The sequence below is a fragment of the Rana temporaria genome, chromosome 5 (assembly GCF_905171775.1).
Source record: "Rana temporaria chromosome 5, aRanTem1.1, whole genome shotgun sequence".
Classification (NCBI taxonomy): domain Eukaryota; kingdom Metazoa; phylum Chordata; class Amphibia; order Anura; family Ranidae; genus Rana; species Rana temporaria.
Window position 1 is genome coordinate 78,796,680 of NC_053493.1, and position 19,438 is coordinate 78,816,117.

A 19,438-nucleotide genomic window follows, 5' to 3' on the forward strand; every position below is an offset into this window, starting at 1 on the left:
AAGGATATAATTAAGTGTCACTTTAAGTGTAAACCACAACCAATCAGGATTCACTTTTCAGAGGAAGATTCTGATTTAACCTGCACCAACCATATTTACATTTAGTTTTCTGTCCATTAGCTTTGAATGCAGGTTTGAATTGGCGCTTATTCTGTAGGCTTCAGTGCAACCTTTATTAATTTACAATAACCATTCAGAATGCAGCTTCCAATGCTCTAACTTTTGTAAAATGAAGCCCGATTGGTTCCTGGGGGTCACTGCACTTTTCCCATTATCCTTCTCCTGGAATAAGAGTTTTTTGAGCTCAGTATCTCCAACTGGTTACATTGCAGTGCTCTCTACCACAAGGGAATACACACATAGTCTTGAAATAGAGGACACAAGCTGTAATTAGCAACCTGAACTGGACTTGTCAGAGGAAATGACTTATGCCTGGTTTACAATTACTTGTGACATGCAACACACACTTAGGGGTTTATTTACTAAAGGCAAATCCAATGTGCACTGCAAGTACACTTGGAAGTGCAGTCACTGTTGATCTGAGAGGGACATGCAAGGAAAATAAAAAACAGCATTTTTGCTTGTACATGATAGAAATCAGCAAAGTTTCCCCTCATGTCAGATCTTCCTCTCAGATCTACAGCAACTGCACTTCCAAGGGCACACGTAGTGCACAGTGGATTTGCCTGTAGTAAATAACCCCCTATGCCCGGCTTGTGATGAACAGAGTTTAGAAATGATCACTTCTATATCTCTACAGTATAATAAAAACCTTATTTAATTGTAAAATGAGTCAGAACTACATCAAATATCCTGATCATGCTGTGCATGTAAAATATGAAGATTTTGATTTGAATTCCCAAACAGATTTCTTAAATTAGATTCAATGTACAGTAAATGAAAAACAGTGCAGAGGCCATCTGGCCAGTGGCGGCTGGTGGTATATGATTTAGGCGGGGGGCATCTGAATAACGGTAGCTGGTTGGCTGTGGAAGTGTCTATCAGAGCCTGTGGGCTGTAATCGGCTTCCAAATAGTTAACCAGGGGACACACGGGGTGTGCGTTCCCTGGTTAACACGGATATGCATCTCAGCCAATCAGGTTCACCAGGTCTGGTTACCAGTAACCTGATTGGCTGAAGCGACATTGAGGGCGGGAGAAGACATTGAGGGATCGTGGAGGAGGATGGCTGACCGAGAAAGGTAAGTGCCGGGGGGCAATCTGGCGGCATTTTACGAGGAAAACCGACAGTAATTGATGGGCACAGTGGCGACAATGACATGGCACAGTGGCTGCGTTTGGCATGACACAGTAGCAACAATTGATGGTCACAGTGGCGACAATGGCGTGGCACAGTGGCGACAATTGATGGCACAGTGGCGACAATGATGTGGCACAGTGGCGACAATTGATGGGCACAGTGGCGACAATTGATGGGCACAGTGGCTGCGTTTGGCATGGCACAGTGGCGACAATGGCATGGCACAGTGGCGACAATGGCATGGCACAGTGGCGACAATGGCATGGCACAGTGGCGACAATGGCATGGCACAGTGGCTGCGTTTGGCATGGCACAGTGGCTGCGTTTGGCATGGCACAGTGGCTGCGTTTGGCATGGCACAGTGGCTGCGTTTGGCATGGCACAGTGGCGAAAATTGATGGCCACAGTGGCGACGATGGCATGGCACAGTGGCGACAATTGATGGCATGGCACAGTGGCGACAATTGACTGGCACAGTGGTGACAATTGATGGGCACAGTGGCTGCGTTTGGCATGGCACAGTGGCGACAATGGCATGGCACAGTGGCGACAATGGCATGGCACAGTGGCGACAATGGCATGGCACAGTGGCGACAATGGCATGGCACAGTGGCGACAATGGCATGGCACAGTGGCGACAATGGCATGGCACAGTGGCGACAATTGACGGGCACAGTGCTAACAATTGATCGCACAGTGGCTGCGTTTGATGGCATGGCACAGTGGCTGCCTTTAATGGGCACAGTGAGGCTGCAATTGATGGGCACAGTGAGGCTGCAATTGATGGGCACAGTGAGGCTGCAATTGATTTTTTTTTTTTTTTTTTTCGTTTTTGTTTGCGCCCCCCCAAAAGTTTTGAGCACCAGCCGCCACTGCATCTGGGCATACAGTACTTTACATGCCACAGAAGGCACTTTCAGGTAACTCTATGCCAGCTTTGCTTTCTTTCAGAGCTCACATACAGATCCCTCTATTACCACAAGCGAGGTAAATGGAGGAATCCCCCTCCATTGAGACATTGTATTTTAACAGTGAGACGCAACTGCTGATCAACAAAAAGTTTTCATTGTGTCCCTTTAACAGAAGTCCCATCACCTCACTGTCTTCTGTCATGCCAGGAGAGCCACCCACTGATTGAAATGTGGCTGGTCCCTGCTGAACTGGCAGTATTTTGAGGCGTTTATAACCTGAAAATATGTCAAGTAGGCATTTTGCATTATCTGGCTACCATAGGTTTGCGCAGCCTATTGCATTAGGGTGTGCACCCCAAAGCCCAAACACACACTACCGATCACTCCTGATGTTCATTCAGAAAGGGAAGGGGCCGGTAAATTACATATTTTCTGGCCCCTTCCCCACTCCTAAAACATCCCAGCAGCAACAGCCGATAGGAGAGGAGGGAAGCTGGCAGCGCTGAAGGGCGAAGATGGGAGCCAGGGCAGTAGGGGGAATCTGTGCTGCACATGGTGATTAGGGTGTTCCTGGGCACACCCTGTGCGCACGCCTATGCTGGCTACACACTTGTTCTGGGTCTGTAACTTAGCAAGTATTGAAAAGACAAGCAGGCAACTGGCATTTTCAGAAGGAGCCATGAAATGAAAGTCTTTATATTCCTGGGTCCTGTGCTTAGCACCTTTCTATCTGCATAGTGACCCAAAAAAAAAGGGGGGGGCACTCTCTCAGCACCGCTACCATTTTAATACAATACGTTCTCCGATTAGATAGGGTGGCATGGGGCAGTGACACCACATTCTCCATCTCATCATAAAGGAAGATCATGATATCACTACTCCACCTTTCCATCTTAATAGTGGTGATCTCTACAGAAGTTATCACCTTCCTCAATGGCCCCCATGTATGAAGTATGCACATTGGTCCAAGACGGACAATTGTAAATATGTAATGAAAATCATACCTGGACCTCAGGTTCCTGTACGACAATTTAAAGTACCAAATCCAGTTACAATGTGCTGCACAAGATTCAAAAATTAAAACAAAAAACGTTCTTTACTGCCAAATACTCATTTGTTTCTGCCTCATGAGCTCCCCCTCCCAGACACTGAAGCTCACAGCAGGAGGGGGGTCAGCAACAGACTCACTGCTCTCAATCTAGAACGCAGAGGGTAGAATGAGGTGCGGCCCGGAGCCGCTTGACAAATGTCCCATTCCATCATAGTACAAGCAGGCACTAACTACATGCAAGCAGCAACTCTGCTCCGAGTTCAGGACCAGTGCAGCATTGTTGCCACACCATCACAGAAAGCTGCATTAAGTGTTTTTTTTTTTTTTGACAGGATAAACAGGGATTTGTGAGAATTTGGAGGGGGATACAGTGGGTATAGAAAAGAATCATCCACCTGTAAAATAATCACATTTTGTTGCTTTGCATCCTGAAATTAAGACCTACACAGTTTTTGTCTTATCAAGCTGTATTTATTAATGCAACTTATAACTTCAAAGTGAAAGATATAACACCAACATGTCACAAAAAAAAAAAAAAAAACACAGGAATCACTGAGTTGGAAAAAGGATTGCCACCCTTGTGTCAGTATTTTGTTGGACCACCTTTTGCTTCAATTACAGCCTTTAGGCTGCATTCACAACTTAGCGCGGCGTTTTTTACCGCGATTTGCCGCGACAAATTGCAGCGTTTTTTACCGCGATTTGCCGCAACAAAACGCGGCGTTTTTTACTGCGGTTTTCGCTGGAGGGGTGATTTACACATTGTCGGCTATGCCGAATGCCGAAGCCGCCTAAAAAAAGGGTCAGGGACTTGTTTTGAGCTTCAGGCATACGGCGTTTGGCGTGGAGATGTGAACCATCTCCATAGAGAACAATGTTAAATCACCCCTCCAGCGTATTTTAGGCTGCAATAGCGTCGGGCTTCAGGCGTTAAAACGCCTAGGTGTGAATGGAGCCTTAGGCCCCTTTCACATTGAGGAGTTTTTCAGGCGGTAAAGCGCTAAAAATAGCGCTGCTATCCCGCCTGAAAAACTCCTGCACTGCAGACTCAATGTGAAAGCCCGAGGGCTTTCACACTGAGGCGATGCGCTGGCGGGAGACAAAAAAATCTCCTGTCAGCAGCATCTTTGGAGCGGTGAGAGGATATACCGCTCCTTCACCGCTCCTTCCCATTGAAAACAATGGGAACCGCGGCAATACCGCCCGCAATGCGCCTCTATAGAGGCGCATTGCGGGCGGTATTAACTCTTTATCGGCCGCTAGCGGGGGTTAATACCGCACCGCTAGCGGCTGATACCCGCGGCAATTCCGGCGGTATAGCGCCGCTATTTTTAGCGGCGTTATACCGCCACCGCAGCTCCCGCCCCAGTCTGAAAGGGGCCTTAGTCTGTTGGGATATGTCTCTACTAACTTTGCACATCTAGACTTAGCAATTGTTTTCCACTCTTCTGTGCAGAGCTGCTCAAGTTCAGTTAAATGCGATGGTGACCATTTGTGGACTGCAGTCTTCAAGTCATTGCACAGATTTTCAATGGGGTTTAGGTCTGGGCTCTGACTAGGCCATGCAAAAACAAACATTCACCTTTTTTCCTACTTCAACCATTGTGTGGTAATTTTTGCTGTGTGCTTTGGGTCATTGTCATGTTGGAAGGTAAACCTTCCCATTGACAACTTTCTGGCAGAGGACCGCAGATTTTCCTCAAGAATTTGTTCATATTTTGCCCCAACCATTTTTCTTCTATCATGAAAAGTGCTCCAGTCCATGTTGCATGAACATACCCATAACAGCATATCACCACCCCCTTGCTTTACTATAGGAATGGTGTTAGTTGGATGGTGAGAGGTTTCGGATTTCCGCCAGACGTGAAGTTTGATGTTGAGGCCAAATAATTAAATTTTAGTCTCACCTGACCATATCGCCTTTTTCCATGTGGCCTCAGAATCTTCAAAGGTGCGATTTGGCAAAGCTCAGTCGTGACTGCATGTGACCTTTCTTGAGGAGTGGCCTTTTTTCGTGCAACCCTCCCATACAAGCCATATTTGTGGAGAATTTGTGATATTGTTGTCACATGCCCACATTGTCATAAATTCCTGCAACTGATTCAGAGTTGCTGTAGGCCTCTTGGTAGCTCACCAGTTTCCTGCTGGCCCTTTCATCCAGTTTGGAGCAACGTCCTGATCCAGGGAGGGTCTGTGTTGTACAAAATACCTTCCACTTAATTGACTTCACTGTGCTTCTAGACATTGATAAAGCCTTTGAATTTTTTTTTGTATCCATCTCTTGACTTGTGCCTGTCCACAACTTTATCCCGGAGACTGAAATGCTCCAGGAAAGCTCTTTTCATGCTGGACAAATCAAAATTACCACAGCTGATCACAGTTGAAAGTCAAATGGCTTTGTGTGCTATTGAGAAGGTGATTAGCTTCACCCGATTGAGTTTACAAGTCATTTTTGGGAGGGATGGGGTGGTGATCCCTTTTCCCAACTTTTTTTTTTTTTCTGACATGTTGGTGTTGTATCTTTCACTTGGATGTTATAGAGCAAATACAGCTGGATAAATCAAAAACTGTGTCTCCGTTTCAGGCGACAAAGTTACAAAATGGGATTCTTACTATAGCCACTGTAAGTGCAGATGTACTTGGAAAGAAGGCATGCAGTACATGGTTTTTAACCACTTCCCGACCGCCGCATGTATATGTACGTCGGCAGAATGGCACGTACAGGCACATTGGCGTACCTGTACGTCCCTGCCTAGACGTGGGTCGGGGGTCCGATCGGGATCCCCCCCCCCCCGCTACATGCGGCGGTCGGATTCCCGCGGGGAGCGATCCGGGACGACGGCGCGGCTATTCGTTTATAGCCGCCCCGTCGCGATCGCTCCCCGGAGCTGAAGAACGGGGAGAGCCGTATGTAAACACGGCTTCCCCGTGCTTCACTGTGGCGCTGCATCGATCGAGTGATCCCTTTTGTAGGGAGACTCGATGACGTCAGTCCTACAGCCACACCCCCCTACAGTTGTAAACACACACTAGGTGAACCCTAACTCCTACAGCGCCCCCTGTGGTTAACTCCCAAACTGCAACTGTCATTTTCACAATAAACAATGCAATTTAAATGCATTTTTTGCTGTGAAAATGACAATGGTTCCAAAAATGTGTCAAAATTGTCCGAAGTGTCCGCCATAATGTCGCAGTCACGAAAAAAAAAAAAAAAAAAAAAAAAAAAAAAAAAAAAAAAAATCGATGATCGCCGCCATTAGTAGTAAAAAAAAAAAAAAAATTATAATAAAAATGCAATAAAACTATCCCCTATTTTGTAAACACTATAAATTTTGCGCAAACCAATCGATAAACGCTTATTGCGATTTTTTTTACCAAAAATAGGTAGAAGAATACGTATCGGCCTAAACTGAGGAAAAACATTTTTTTTATATATATTTTTGGGGGATATTTATTATAGCAAAAAGTAAAAAATATTGCATTTTGTTTGGGAGCCACGTCGCACGACCGCGCAATTGTCTGTTAAAGCGACGCAGTGCCGAATTGTAAAAACCCCTTGGGTCATGTAGCAGCATATTGGTCCGGTCCTTAAGTGGTTAATGGAGACCACATTTTTTTTTAAGGAGTGAGCACGGTCATACAGATCTTGTAATAACCATATAGAACTTGTAGTAATGCTTTTGTCTACACTTTGAGAAGCAGTGAGCAAAGCCCATTATATTTATGAAACAGGCCTGCCAGAAAATGACATGGTAAATATATACTATATGGTATTTTTAGAAGCTTTCAGAAATATGCATGATGGTCTGTGGTCTGAAAGAAAAGTAATTTACTAACCAAGACGCAAAACTGGAATTCTAACCATTTATTTAAGGCTATGCAGAACCAGATGGCACTGTGCATAGAAGTCAGCAAGGCCTAATGCCGCGTACACACCATCACTTTATGTGATGAAAAAAAACGACATTTTCTGTGAAGTAAAAAAACGACGTTTTTGAAACTTCAATTTTCAAAGACGAAGTTGCCTACACACCATCGTTTTTTCATAATGTTCTAGCAAAGCGAGGTTACGTTCCACCACGTTTTTCCATTGAAGCTCGCTTCATAAGTAGCTTCTGGGCATGCGCGGATGAAAAAACTTCGTTTTAAACGACGTTTTTGCTACACACGGTCAATTTCTGTGAAGTAAAAGTTGACGTTTTGAAAAACGACACATAAAATTGAAGCATGCTTCAATGTCAAAATTCACTTCATTTCCCAACCATGGCTAGGGCCGATATGTGCAACCAGAGGGAGCCAGAAGTGGGCGTTAAAGCGGAGAAAAAAAAAAAATAGAAGTCAGCAGCTACAAATACTGCAGCAGCTGGCTTTTATTATATGGACACTTACCTGTCCTGGGCGCCCGCGATGTCAGCACCCAAAGCGGATCTGTCCCTCGGGTGGAAGCGCCGCCATCTTCGGTAAGGGAATCAGGAAGTGAAGCTTTGCAGTTTCACTTTGTGGTTCCCTACTGCGCATTCCGCATGTCGCACTGCGCAATCCCACTGGTCCCTGCTGACTTTTGGAAAATGTGTGTCTCCCAGAAGACAGCGGGGTTGCCAAATGTGACACCGGAGGGGGGGCGGGGGTGTTTCCGAAAGGTGGAAGTTCAATTTTTGGGTGGAACGCTGCTTTAAGCTGGTCAAATTCTTTACAATTACCTTTAGATCTACCATTACTATGTAGTGCAAGAGCCGGCCAGACTGGTACAAATTTTATGGATTGTTTGGATGTCTTCTTATTTTGGACCGTCTCATTGGTAAGCCTAAGTCCCCATTCACACGGACGGACCGTTCAGGTCCGCCTGTCAGTTTTGACGGCGGACCTGAACGGCTGCTCCATGCAGTCCTATGGAGCGTCGGATGTCAGCGGAGACATGTCCGCTGACATCCGACCCGATCCGCCAAAATCAGACGTATGGCGATACGTCCATATCCATCCATGGCGGATCGGGTGAGATCTGATGAAAACGGACATGCTGTCCGTTTTTTATCAGCTCCCTCCATAGGAATCAGCGGTGCTGCACAAGCCCCTCCCCGCTCAGTGAGCAGAGAAGAGCGTGTCATCTGCCAGCTCAGCGGACTGGCGATCTCCCGCTGAGCTGGCGGGAGCAGACGGACTCTGTAGCGACGGAGTCCAACTCGTGTGTAACTGGCCTGTAACGAATGAAAAAGGGACACACATTGATCCCTATGAGATCTCATCTGGGTCCTCAATGCTCCGATTCTGCAGACGGAGGAAAGCCCTATTTTTCCACCCGTCTGCAGAGCGGATCGGGTGAACACGGACATAGGGGAGAGCAGAGATCTGACAGGTCGGTCCCTGCACAGTGTGCGGGAATCAGCGGAGCGATCCCCGCTGAGCAAGCGGAGGTTCACGGGGCGGATCATCACAGATCCGTCCCGTGTGAAAGAGGCCTAAAGCTCCGTACATACGATCAGAATATTGCACAAAAAATACCGCTTTCGATGCGATAATATGATCGTTAGGACACAGCTGTCGACCAAAATTTTTCAAAGGGACAAACAAAAGATTTTCTCATACCATTTTTGTTTAATCAGTACAGTTTTCGTTCAAAAATACAATACAAATACTTCCAAATTTTTATTCTGCCGTACCAGAATTTCCGTACTTTAGTAACCTATTTGTTTTCGAAATGAGACTAGCATAAAAAAAAAAAAAAAAACGGAAGATCATTCATCTGATAATCTCTGTGGCCCGGATTCACATACATCGGCGCATAGTTATGCGAGCGTAGCGTATATCTTTTAGGCTACGCCGGAGCAGCGCACAGAGGCAAGCACTGGATTCACAAAGCACTCGCCCCCAAATCTACGCTGGGTTTCCTCGGCGTAAGCCAGTGTAGGTGGAAGTGGGCGTGAGCCATGCTAATGAGGCGTGACCCCATGTAAATGATGGACTGAGTGTCATAAAGATACGAATAACGTACGGCACATGCGCCATCCCGTGGACGCATCCCTGTGCGTATGCTCAGAATTACGTTGAAACAACTGCCTACGACGTGAACATAACCTACGCCTAGCCCTATTCACGTACTACGTAAAATACAACGGCTGTGTTCCCTGGTCCATACCTTTGCATGAGTTGCGCCTCTTATATGGGGAATAACTTTACGCGGGACGTACGACTTACGCAAACCGAGTACATTATGCGTCGGGCGCAACTACGTTCGTGAATCGGCGTATCTCTCTCATTTGCATATGCGCATAGAAAATCAATGGAAGCGCCACTTGCGGCCATCGTAAATATGCGCCCACGATACCCCGGCGTAGGAAAGTTACGTCGGTCGGATGAAGCCTATTTTCAGGAGTATCTAGTTTTGTGGACACGGCGCATAGATACGACGGCGCACATTTACACTTACGCAGCGTATCTCGAGATACGTCGGCGTAAGTGCTTTGTGAATCCAGGCCATTGTGTGTAATAGGCTTAAAAGGTGATTGTAGAGAGATAATCTAATTGTACCATGTATAGTGTACAGCCATAAGATCATGTAAAGATGACCATACACCCAACTTACAGGTCACAAGTTAATGCAGTGTTTGATGCGGGTCTATCAGACACACAGATGTACACATTGTACCAACACAGGAAGCAGAAATATAGAAAACTATTTCATTTTCTTCTCTGCCAATATGGACGCCTTCCACTCGGAATGTCAGGACTGGGAGCAGGAAAAGGTATGAATCATGTTATTTATCTTATGCCAAATGATCGGTGGCAGACTACGAGATTCCGAGCTCTGCCAGGAGAGCTGACTGATTATTTCAGCATGCAGACTTTATAGACTAAAGGAAAATGATTTACCTTTCATGTTTACTGACCTTGAACACCTACTGCCTGCATGCGGTCTAACTAGCCATCCAAGACTGAAGGAGATATTAAAGCCCTCACTTTTTAAAAGCAATTTCAGCTGTTGATTTAAACATTTACTTGGTATGCCTCTTATTTTCAACTTGGTGGTAAAGCTATCAAGTCTGTTGTTTTTTTACAGAACAATCTGATCTGATGCAGCAGTTAGAGGGAATATACAAACCATGTACAACAGACAGGGGTGCTCACAATGATCAGCTTCTTTTTATATCTGAAAAACCTTTATCCAAAAAAAAAAAGAAAGAAAGAAAATGGTTGCTGTAACTGATTATATAGTGTTGGGGGTTTGCCTTTATTTTGTTAGTGTATCTAAATCCTCTAGATCAGGGGTCTTGAATTAAAATTCAAGGAGGTCCGGTCACTAAAATTTTCTTTGGGCCGAGGTCCGAATCTCAAGTCCCCATTTTCCCCATCACAGCGCCCCTTTATATCAGGTGCCCCCATCACAGCGCCCCTTTACATCAGGTGTCCCCATCACAGCACCCCTTTACATCAGGTGTCCCCATCACAGCACCCCTTTACATCAGGTGTCCCCATCACAGCACTCCTTTAAATCAGGGGTCCCCATCACAGCATCCCTTTAAATCAGGGGACCCCATCACAGTGCCCCTTTACATCAGGGGTCCCCATCACAGCACCTCTTTACATCAGGTGTCCCTATCACAGCACTCCTTTAAATCAGGGGTCCCCATCACAGCACTCCTTTAAATCAGGGGTCCCCATCACAGCACCTCTTTACATCAGGTGTCCCCATCACAGCATCCCTTTAAATCAGGGATCCCCATCACAGTGCCCCTTTACATCAGGTGTCCCCATCACAGTGCCCCTTTACACCAGGTGTCCCCATCACAGTGCCCCTTTACACCAGGTGTCCCCATCACAGTGCCCCTTTACACCAGGTGTCCCCATCACAGTGCCCCTTTACATTAGGTGTCCCCATCACAGTGCCCCTTTACATTAGGTGTCCCCATCACAGTGCCCCTTTACATTAGGTGTCCCCATCACAGTGCCCCTTTACACCAGGTGTCCCCATCACAGTGCCCCTTTACACCAGGTGTCCCCATCACAGCACCCCTTTACATCAGGTGTCCCCATCACAGCACCCCTTTACATCAGGTGTCCCCATCACAGTGCCCCTTTACATTAGGTGTCCCCATCACAGTGCCCCTTTACATCAGGGGTCCCCATCACAGAGCTCCTTTACATCAGGTGTCCATATCACAGTTCCCCTTTACATCAGGTGTCCCCATCACAGCACTCCTTTAAATCAGGGGTCCCCATCACAGCACTCCTTTAAATCAGGGGACCCCATCACAGCACCTCTTTACATCAGGTGTCCCTATCACAGCACTCCTTTAAATCAGGGGACCCCATCACAGTGCCCCTTTACATCAGGGGTCCCCATCACAGCACTCCTTTACACCAGGTGTCCCCATCACAGTGCCCCTTTACACCAGGTGTCCCCATCACAGCACCCCTTTACATCAGGTGTCCCCATCACAGTGCCCCTTTACATTAGGTGTCCCCATCACAGTGCCCCTTTACATCAGGGGTCCCCATCACAGAGCTCCTTTACATCAGGTGTCCATATCACAGTTCCCCTTTACATCAGGTGTCCCCATCACAGCACTCCTTTAAATCAGGGGACCCCATCACAGCACCTCTTTACATCAGGTGTCCCTATCACAGCACTCCTTTAAATCAGGGGACCCCATCACAGTGCCCCTTTACATCAGGGGTCCCCATCACAGCACTCCTTTACACCAGGTGTCCCCATCACAGTGCCCCTTTACATCAGGTGTCTCCATCACAGTGCCCCTTTACACCAGGTGTCCCCATCACAGTGCCCCTTTACATCGGGTGTCCCCATCACAGCACCCCTTTACATCAGGTGTCCCCATCACAGTGCCCCTTTACATCAGGTGTCCCCATCACAGTGCCCCTTTACATTAGGTGTCCCTATCACAGCACTCCTTTAAATCAGGGGTCCCCATCACAGTGCCCCTTTACATCAGGGGTCCCCATCACAGAGCTCCTTTACATCAGGTGTCCCTATCACAGCACTCCTTTAAATCAGAGGTCCCCATCACAGCACCCCTTTACATTAGGGGTCCCCATCACAGCGCTCATTTACATCAGGCATTCCCATCAGAGTCCCTCTTTACATCAGCTGTCCCCATCAGAGTCCCCCTTAACATAAAATGTGCCCATCAGCGTGCCCCTTAACATAAAATAAGGGTCATACTGATGGGCACATTTTATGTTAAGGGACACTCTAATGGACAAGTTTTATGTTAAGGGACATCCTGATGGGCACATTTTATATGAAGGGGCACTCTGATGGGCACAAGAAAATGTGCCCCTTAACATAAAATCTGCCCATCAGAGTGCTCCTTAATACAAAAAGGGCCCATCAGTGTTGCTCTTAAAATAAAATATGCCAATCAGAGTGCTCCTTAACAATAAATGTTCCCATCAGCATGCCCCTTAACATAAAATAAGGGTCACGCTGATGGGCACCTTTTATGTTAAGGGGTACTCTGAGGGGCACATTTTATTTTAAGGGGCATGCTGATGGGTATATTTTTAATGTGCACACTGATAAGCATATTTTGTTAAGGGGCACACTGATGGACACATTTTGTTGTGCCCATCAGAGTGCCCCTTAACATAAAATATACCCATCAGCATACCCCTTAAAATAAAATGTGCCCATCAGAGTGCCCATTAACATAAAAGGTGCCCATCAGCGTGACCCTTATTTTATGTTAAGGGAAATGCTGATGGGAACATTTTTTGTTAATGGGCACTCTGATGGGCACATTTTATTTTAAGGGGTACGCTGATGGGTATATTTTATGTTAAGGGGCACTCTGATGGGCACAACAAAATGTGTCCATCAGTGTGCCCCTTAACAAAATATGCTCATCAGTGTGCACATTAAAAATATACCCATCAGCATGCCCCTTAAAATAAAATTCGTCCATCAGAGTGCCCCTTAACATAAAAAAAAGGTGCCCATCAGCGTGACCATTAATGACAGCACAATTACAAACAAATCTGCCCATTCGTGACAACTAATTAACTTGTCACATACCTTGCATGCTGCGCGATAAGGAGAGCCCGGGAAATGCGAGCAGCAGGGGGGCGGGGCGCGCGCGTGACGTCACGCCCCAATCTCGCAAGGAGAGCCAGGAGTGGACCCGCATGCAGCAGGGGGCGGGGCACGCACGTGACGTCACGCCCCTACCTCGCGGCCCGTGACTGCTTGTCTTCTCCGCTCTCAGCGTCACTGGTTGCTGGGGAAACCCGCGGCCCCAGCAAACCAACGCTGAAATTTAAAATGATAATGGCGGTCCGGGCAGAAGCGCCACCCGGGCCGGACTCGGACCGCGGGCCGCCATTTAGTGACGGCTGCTCTAGATTATAAGGGTCCTTTCACACCAGCGGACCGTTCGTCCGTTCATTACAAGTCCGTTAACGGACTTGTAATACATCCCTATGGGAACGCGTCCGTTAGCAGATTGGAGCATCCGCTAGCGTCCGCGTCAGTCGGGATCCGCTTTTCCGAACGGAAGAAACCCTATTTTTCTTCCGTTCGGCGGAACGGACCGGATGCAGACGGACAGACGGTCCGTCTGCATACGGTTCCCCATAGGGGACAGCGGAGCAGAGACAGGGCGGTCCCTGCACTGTGTGCGGGGACCGCCCTATGCGCCGACAGCTCAGCGGGGATTCCCGCTGAGCTTTGGCGAACACACGGAGCGGACCCAGAAACGGTCCGCTCCGTGTGAAAGAGCCCTAACTAAATCCTCTAGATTATCTAAACACTCCCCTTCAATCAGACTGCTAATGCTGCTATCCAAAAGGTGCCCCCTGTGCTCCTCCATCCAGAGTGGAGGCACTCTAATACAGGAGGTGTATGTTACTTGCCAGATCACTAGGTGAAAACAGAGAAAAAAAAAAACATTTGGAGGGAAAAAGCCTAAAAGAAATAAAACAAATGCAACCATTGCACCCAATGATTGGTAAGCTGCAATATATTGGGTTTAATATGGCTTTAAGATGTAAACAAGGGTGTAATGGGGCAAGTGGACTGTCTGCTCATTAAAGTGATCGTAAAGTCTTGTTTAAAAAAAAAAAAAAATCATGTTATACTTGCCTCCTCTGTGCAGTTGGTTTTGAACAGAGCAGCCCGAATCCTCCTTTTCTTGGGTCCCCCTTTTCTGCTCCTGGCCCCTCCCTCCTATATAGTGCCCCCACAGTCAGTAGTTTCCTATGAGGGCATCCGAGCCGAGTCACAGCTCCATGCATCTATTCAGACATGGAGCCCCAACCCAGCCCCACCCCCTCTCCCCTGATTGGCTGACTGACTTTGATTGACAGCTGCGGGAGATAATGGTGCTGCTGCTGCTGCTGTGTCACAGCCAATCAGTAGGAGAGTCCTGTATGGCTTAGAGATTCATGGACATCGCTGGAGAGAGATGGGGACTCAGGCAAGTAATTAGGGGGGGGCTGCTATACACAAAAGATCTTAATGCATATCAGCACAGTGGTGTAGTGAGTAGCACTCTTGCCTAGCAGTAAAAAGGGTTGCTGGTTCGAATCCTGACCACGACACTACCCGCCTGGAGTTTGCATGTTCTCCCTGTGCCTGCGTGGGTTACCTCTGGGTACTCCGGTTTCCTCCTACACTCCAAAGACATGCTGATAGGTTAATTGGCTTCTGCCTAAATTGGCCCCAGTATATGAATGTGAGTTAGGGACCTTAGATTGTAAGCTCCTTGATGGTAGGGACTGATGTGAATGTACATATATGTAAAGCGCTGCGTAAATTCACAGCACTATACAAAGTACCTTAATAATAAATAAAAAAAAGGCCTTTAAGGCCTTGTTCACACCTATGCATTTAGTGCGTTTTCAGTTTCTTCAGAAACACGCTACAGTCCATTTAACATGGTTTCCTATGGATCACATTCACATCTGTACATTTTATGGAAAGGGCCAGGGAATATTTTCTAGTTTTTGGTTCCATAGACTTCAGTGGATCAAAAACATGTATTGAAAAATGCACCTGGAATATGCAAACTGAAACCTGCATAGGTGTGAATCAGGCCTATGGAATTCAGCTTTAAAGAGTCTGTTTTCAGCGCAGTCTGACCAGACTGATAGCTTTGCAATGAAAGAAATTAAAAATTAAGTAGAAAGACAAATATAGTTGTCCTTGTGTGCAAATTACAAACCAAAAATACAAAAAAAAATTTTTTTTAATTAGCATGACATGCTAATTAAGGATACGTTCTCACAATAGAAACAGTTTCTGGTGCGTTTAGGTGCGTTCCAGTGCATTTTTATGCGTTTTAGTCCAGTGCAGGAAAAATGCAGCATGTTCTACTTTTTTTCCTGGAACTGAAACTCACTAAAACTGCAAGCACTAGTGTGAACTATGCCATTGAAAACCATATAACTTACTTCCATGCTTTTTTAAAGCAGAGAAAAAAAAAAAAAATAATAATAATAATAATAATAATAATAATACACACTGGACTGCATGTGGTGTGAACTGGCCCCAGGGCCGGCCTTTGGGGTGTGCAGGCTGTGCAAAGGGCGCCATAGCAACATGGGCGCCTGGCGACCTGCACAGATTTGGCGCCCCCCCCCTCCGCGACTGAAGAGGACTTAGCGCCGTTAGCGGGGACCAGGTGGCATGGCGTAGTGACAGGGAGGCAGCAGCAGACACACAGCAGGCTAAAGCCTGGCTTTGCAGGGGGGGGGGTGCAAGCCGCACCCAAGCGAGCCATCGGCACACCCAGGACCTGGCCGCGGGTCTGATGAGTCTCGGCTGCTTGTGACTGTCTTACAGTCACGCAGCCGCCTCCCCCTTTTCCGTACTGTGCTGTGTGTGCAGCACGTGGCTCAAATGATCAGCTTGCCTGGTTTGAAGGGGGGGGGGGTGTCTGTGTTGTAGGGGGGAGGGGGTTCTGTAGTGTGTGTGTGTGTGTGGGGGGGGGGGTTCTGTATTGTAGGGGGTCTGCACTGTAGGGGTGGATCTGTATTGTGGGGAGGGGGGGGGTCTGTATTATAGGAGGGGGGGGTTTGCCCTGTAGGGGTGAATCTGTATTGTAGAGGGGGTTCTGTATTGTAAGGAGGGGTCTGCGTAACATGCAGGGGGTCCAGAACTGTTAGGGGGGGGGTGTCTGTGTAACATATAGGTGTCTAGAGATGTGGGGGGCTGTGTAATGTAAAGTGATGCAGGGTGTTGTATAATGTAAAGGGGTCCAGTGGCTCAACCAGGCAGCACAGGCTGCAGTGACAGTGTCACTGGCAGTCTGTGGATTACTCATTAAGAACATCTTTAAAACTGGACAAAGTACTGGCAGGCCACAAGTGGATTCTGCCAGAAAGACGGTGTGGGCGGCTGTCCTTGCCTTGCTATGAGGAGCAGGGGTGAGGAGCAGGAGCTCATATGCCATGCGCTCTGAGAAGACAAAGGAGGGCAAGAATCCACAGAAGCAGGCAGCAGATGTAAAAACTTTTTTTTATAAATGCAGTGTACTTACTGTCTGTTTTGTATTTTATTATTTAAATAGGGTATTTCTTAAAGGAACAGTAAATACAAAAGTTAAAAAATACTTTATTGTAATTATGTTTGATAGTAAATTTACAGGTAGTGGTATTATACCATGCGATTTACTTTATATGTGGCGTTATTATACCATGTGATTTGCAGTATATGTGGCGTTATTATAGCGTGTGAATAAAAGTTGTATTTTTTATCATAGCGTGTAATCTATTTTTTGGAAACTTAACGGAATGGAGGGCTTTAAATGGAGCCGGTATTGGAGAAATGGGTGTGGACACTGAAAGGGTGTGGTTACTGAGGGGTGTGGTTACTGAAGGGGGGCTGTAAAGCTTTCTCGCACAGGGCACCTAAAGGCCTAAGGCCGGCCCTGACTGGCCCTAAAGCAATTGGGCCTATTCAGGAAAAAGCAACAGGTTTTCTGGTTGGCTCCCCCAACAAGAAAAAAAAGAAAAAGGCAGGAGAGAATTACTCCCCAACCCCCCCCCCCCCCCCGAGTATTGGGGGGGGGGTAACTCTCTCATCCCTTTGCAGCACTGGTTTACTGGCCAATGAAACGACCACAGCCACACGGGAGCCGCTTTTCAATACAATACAAACTCTGACCCTAAGTCCCCATTTACACTTGTACGATTCCAAGGTCGTGCGACATTGGCAGGGTGCGACTTCGATGTAACTTGAATGTGACTTCTTGTCTCTCTGCAAAGTCAGACCCACTGTTGCATGTAAAACATTCAGGTATGACTTTCAATTTTTGATTGTAAAACATTCAGGTATGACTTTCATGCAATTATTGAGGGTCAACATTAAAGTTTATGGCACTCAAGTTGCATGAAAAAAAAATCGACGAAATGAACTACTTTGAAGTCGCTACGACTTGTTGCACATATAAGAATGGTTATCATTGGAAAACATGCGGTACGACTTGACATGCGACGTTGATGTCCAAAGTCATATGACAAGTTGTACAAGTGTGAATGGAGTGTAAGCCACCAGCAGCAATTTTTGTTGGGGGGCTCTGATGGGAAAATAAGGAGGAAGGAGAGCAAGTAATAGACTTCTAGGCCTCTCCACAGTCTCTCGATGTTCTTTCAACATGCGAACCACATGACAGAACTGATTAAAATACCCAAAGCGAGTCCCCCAAAAATAGTCTAAAAAAACTCCTGCTTACCCATTTCTGGAGAGAAATTGCCATTTGTATCTGGTAGGTCTCCGACACGATTTCCCATCTGCTCTGCAGCACGACCCTTATAGGAGCCATCGGGCTGTCCAGCTGATCCCCGAGAGAAGCGGTGGTAAATTTTCTTGGGGTACGGGTTGTATGGCTCTAACCCCTTGATGGGCACATGTCTGACGCCCTGGTTCTCTTCGCTAAAGTTAAAATAAATAAAAAGCAGAAGTGTCCAGGTCACAGAGGTGAAGAGGCACCCATAGCAGAAACAGCGGAGCGCGGCGCTGCCCATTGTAACCCTAGCATTGTCGAAGGTCCATTCTCAATTCCCTGCAAAGAGATCAAAGGTGTCAGGGGGAGGGGGATAATAACACATCCACATTCAACATTCCTACATTAACATCCAGCAAATATATAACAAGATCAAAATAAATACATTAGCCATTTATACACATATTAACCCATTAGAGGGGGTCATAGAAGCACTGCACTTTCCTACCATACAAGGCCTTGTATACGTGGACCTGAACTTAAAATTGTGCTCAAAAGTTTGCACACCCTGGCAGAAATTGTGACATTTTGGCATTTATATTGAAAATATGACTAATCATGCCAAACTGTCTTTTATTCAAAGGATAATGATCACATGAAGCCATTTATTATCAAATGTTTTTAAAAGGATCCAAAAAAACGAATGATAACAGAAATCACCCAAAATGGCCCTGATAAAAAAAAGTTTACATACCCTGGAATGTTTGGCCTTGGTACAGACCCAGAAGGTGGTACACACAGGTTAAAATGACAATTAAAGGTTAATTTCTCAAATTTTTGGCTTTTTAAATCACAATTAGTGTCTGTGTATAAATAGTCAGTGGCCCAGATTCAAGAAGCACTTGCGCCCGCGCAACCATAGGTTGCGCGGCGCAAGTGCTTACTTGCTCCGGTGTAACGAGTGCTCCTGATTCAGGAACCTCGTTACACCGACTGCAGCCTAGGATCTGACAGACATAAGCCTCCTTATGCCTTCACATCCCAGGCTGCATTCTTGCGTTGGCCGCTAGGGGGCGCGGCCATTGTGATCGGCGTATAGTATGCAAATTGCATACTACCACCGATTCACAAAAGTTGCGCGGGCCCTGCGCACGCAAGGTACGGAGTTTCCGTACGGCGACTTTAGCGCAAGGTTGCTCCTGCTAATAGCAGGGGCAGCCAATGCTAAAGTATAGCTGCGCTTCCCGCTCGTGAAATTTAAATTTCACGTCGTTTACGTAAGTGATTCGTGAATGGCGCTGGACGCCATTCACGTTCACTTAGAAGCAAATGACGTCCTTGCGACGTCATTTGCCGCAATGCACGTCGGGAAAGTTTCCCGACGGAGCATGCGCTGTTCGCTCGGCGCGGGAGCGCGCCTAATTTAAATGATTCCCGCCCCCGGCGGGATCATTTACATTAGGCGCCCTTACGCAGGGCTAATTAGCATAGCGCCCACGCAATTTACGGAGCTACTGCTCCGTGAATCGCTGGGCAA

At 46.8% G+C, this 19,438-nt stretch overlaps 1 protein-coding gene across 2 annotated transcripts in view; it reads right to left on the bottom strand.

Moving 5' to 3' along the window:
• The window catches only part of GALNT11 (polypeptide N-acetylgalactosaminyltransferase 11), a 58,181-nt gene that overhangs the window by 32,665 nt on the left and 6,078 nt on the right, over positions 1 to 19,438 (bottom strand). For both annotated transcript variants that reach the window (XM_040352739.1, XM_040352740.1), the window contains exon 2: positions 17,911 to 18,240. In XM_040352739.1, coding sequence (XP_040208673.1) covers positions 17,911 to 18,202 — 292 coding nt within the window. In that variant the 5' untranslated portion in view covers positions 18,203 to 18,240. The remainder of the gene's footprint in view (positions 1 to 17,910; positions 18,241 to 19,438) is intronic.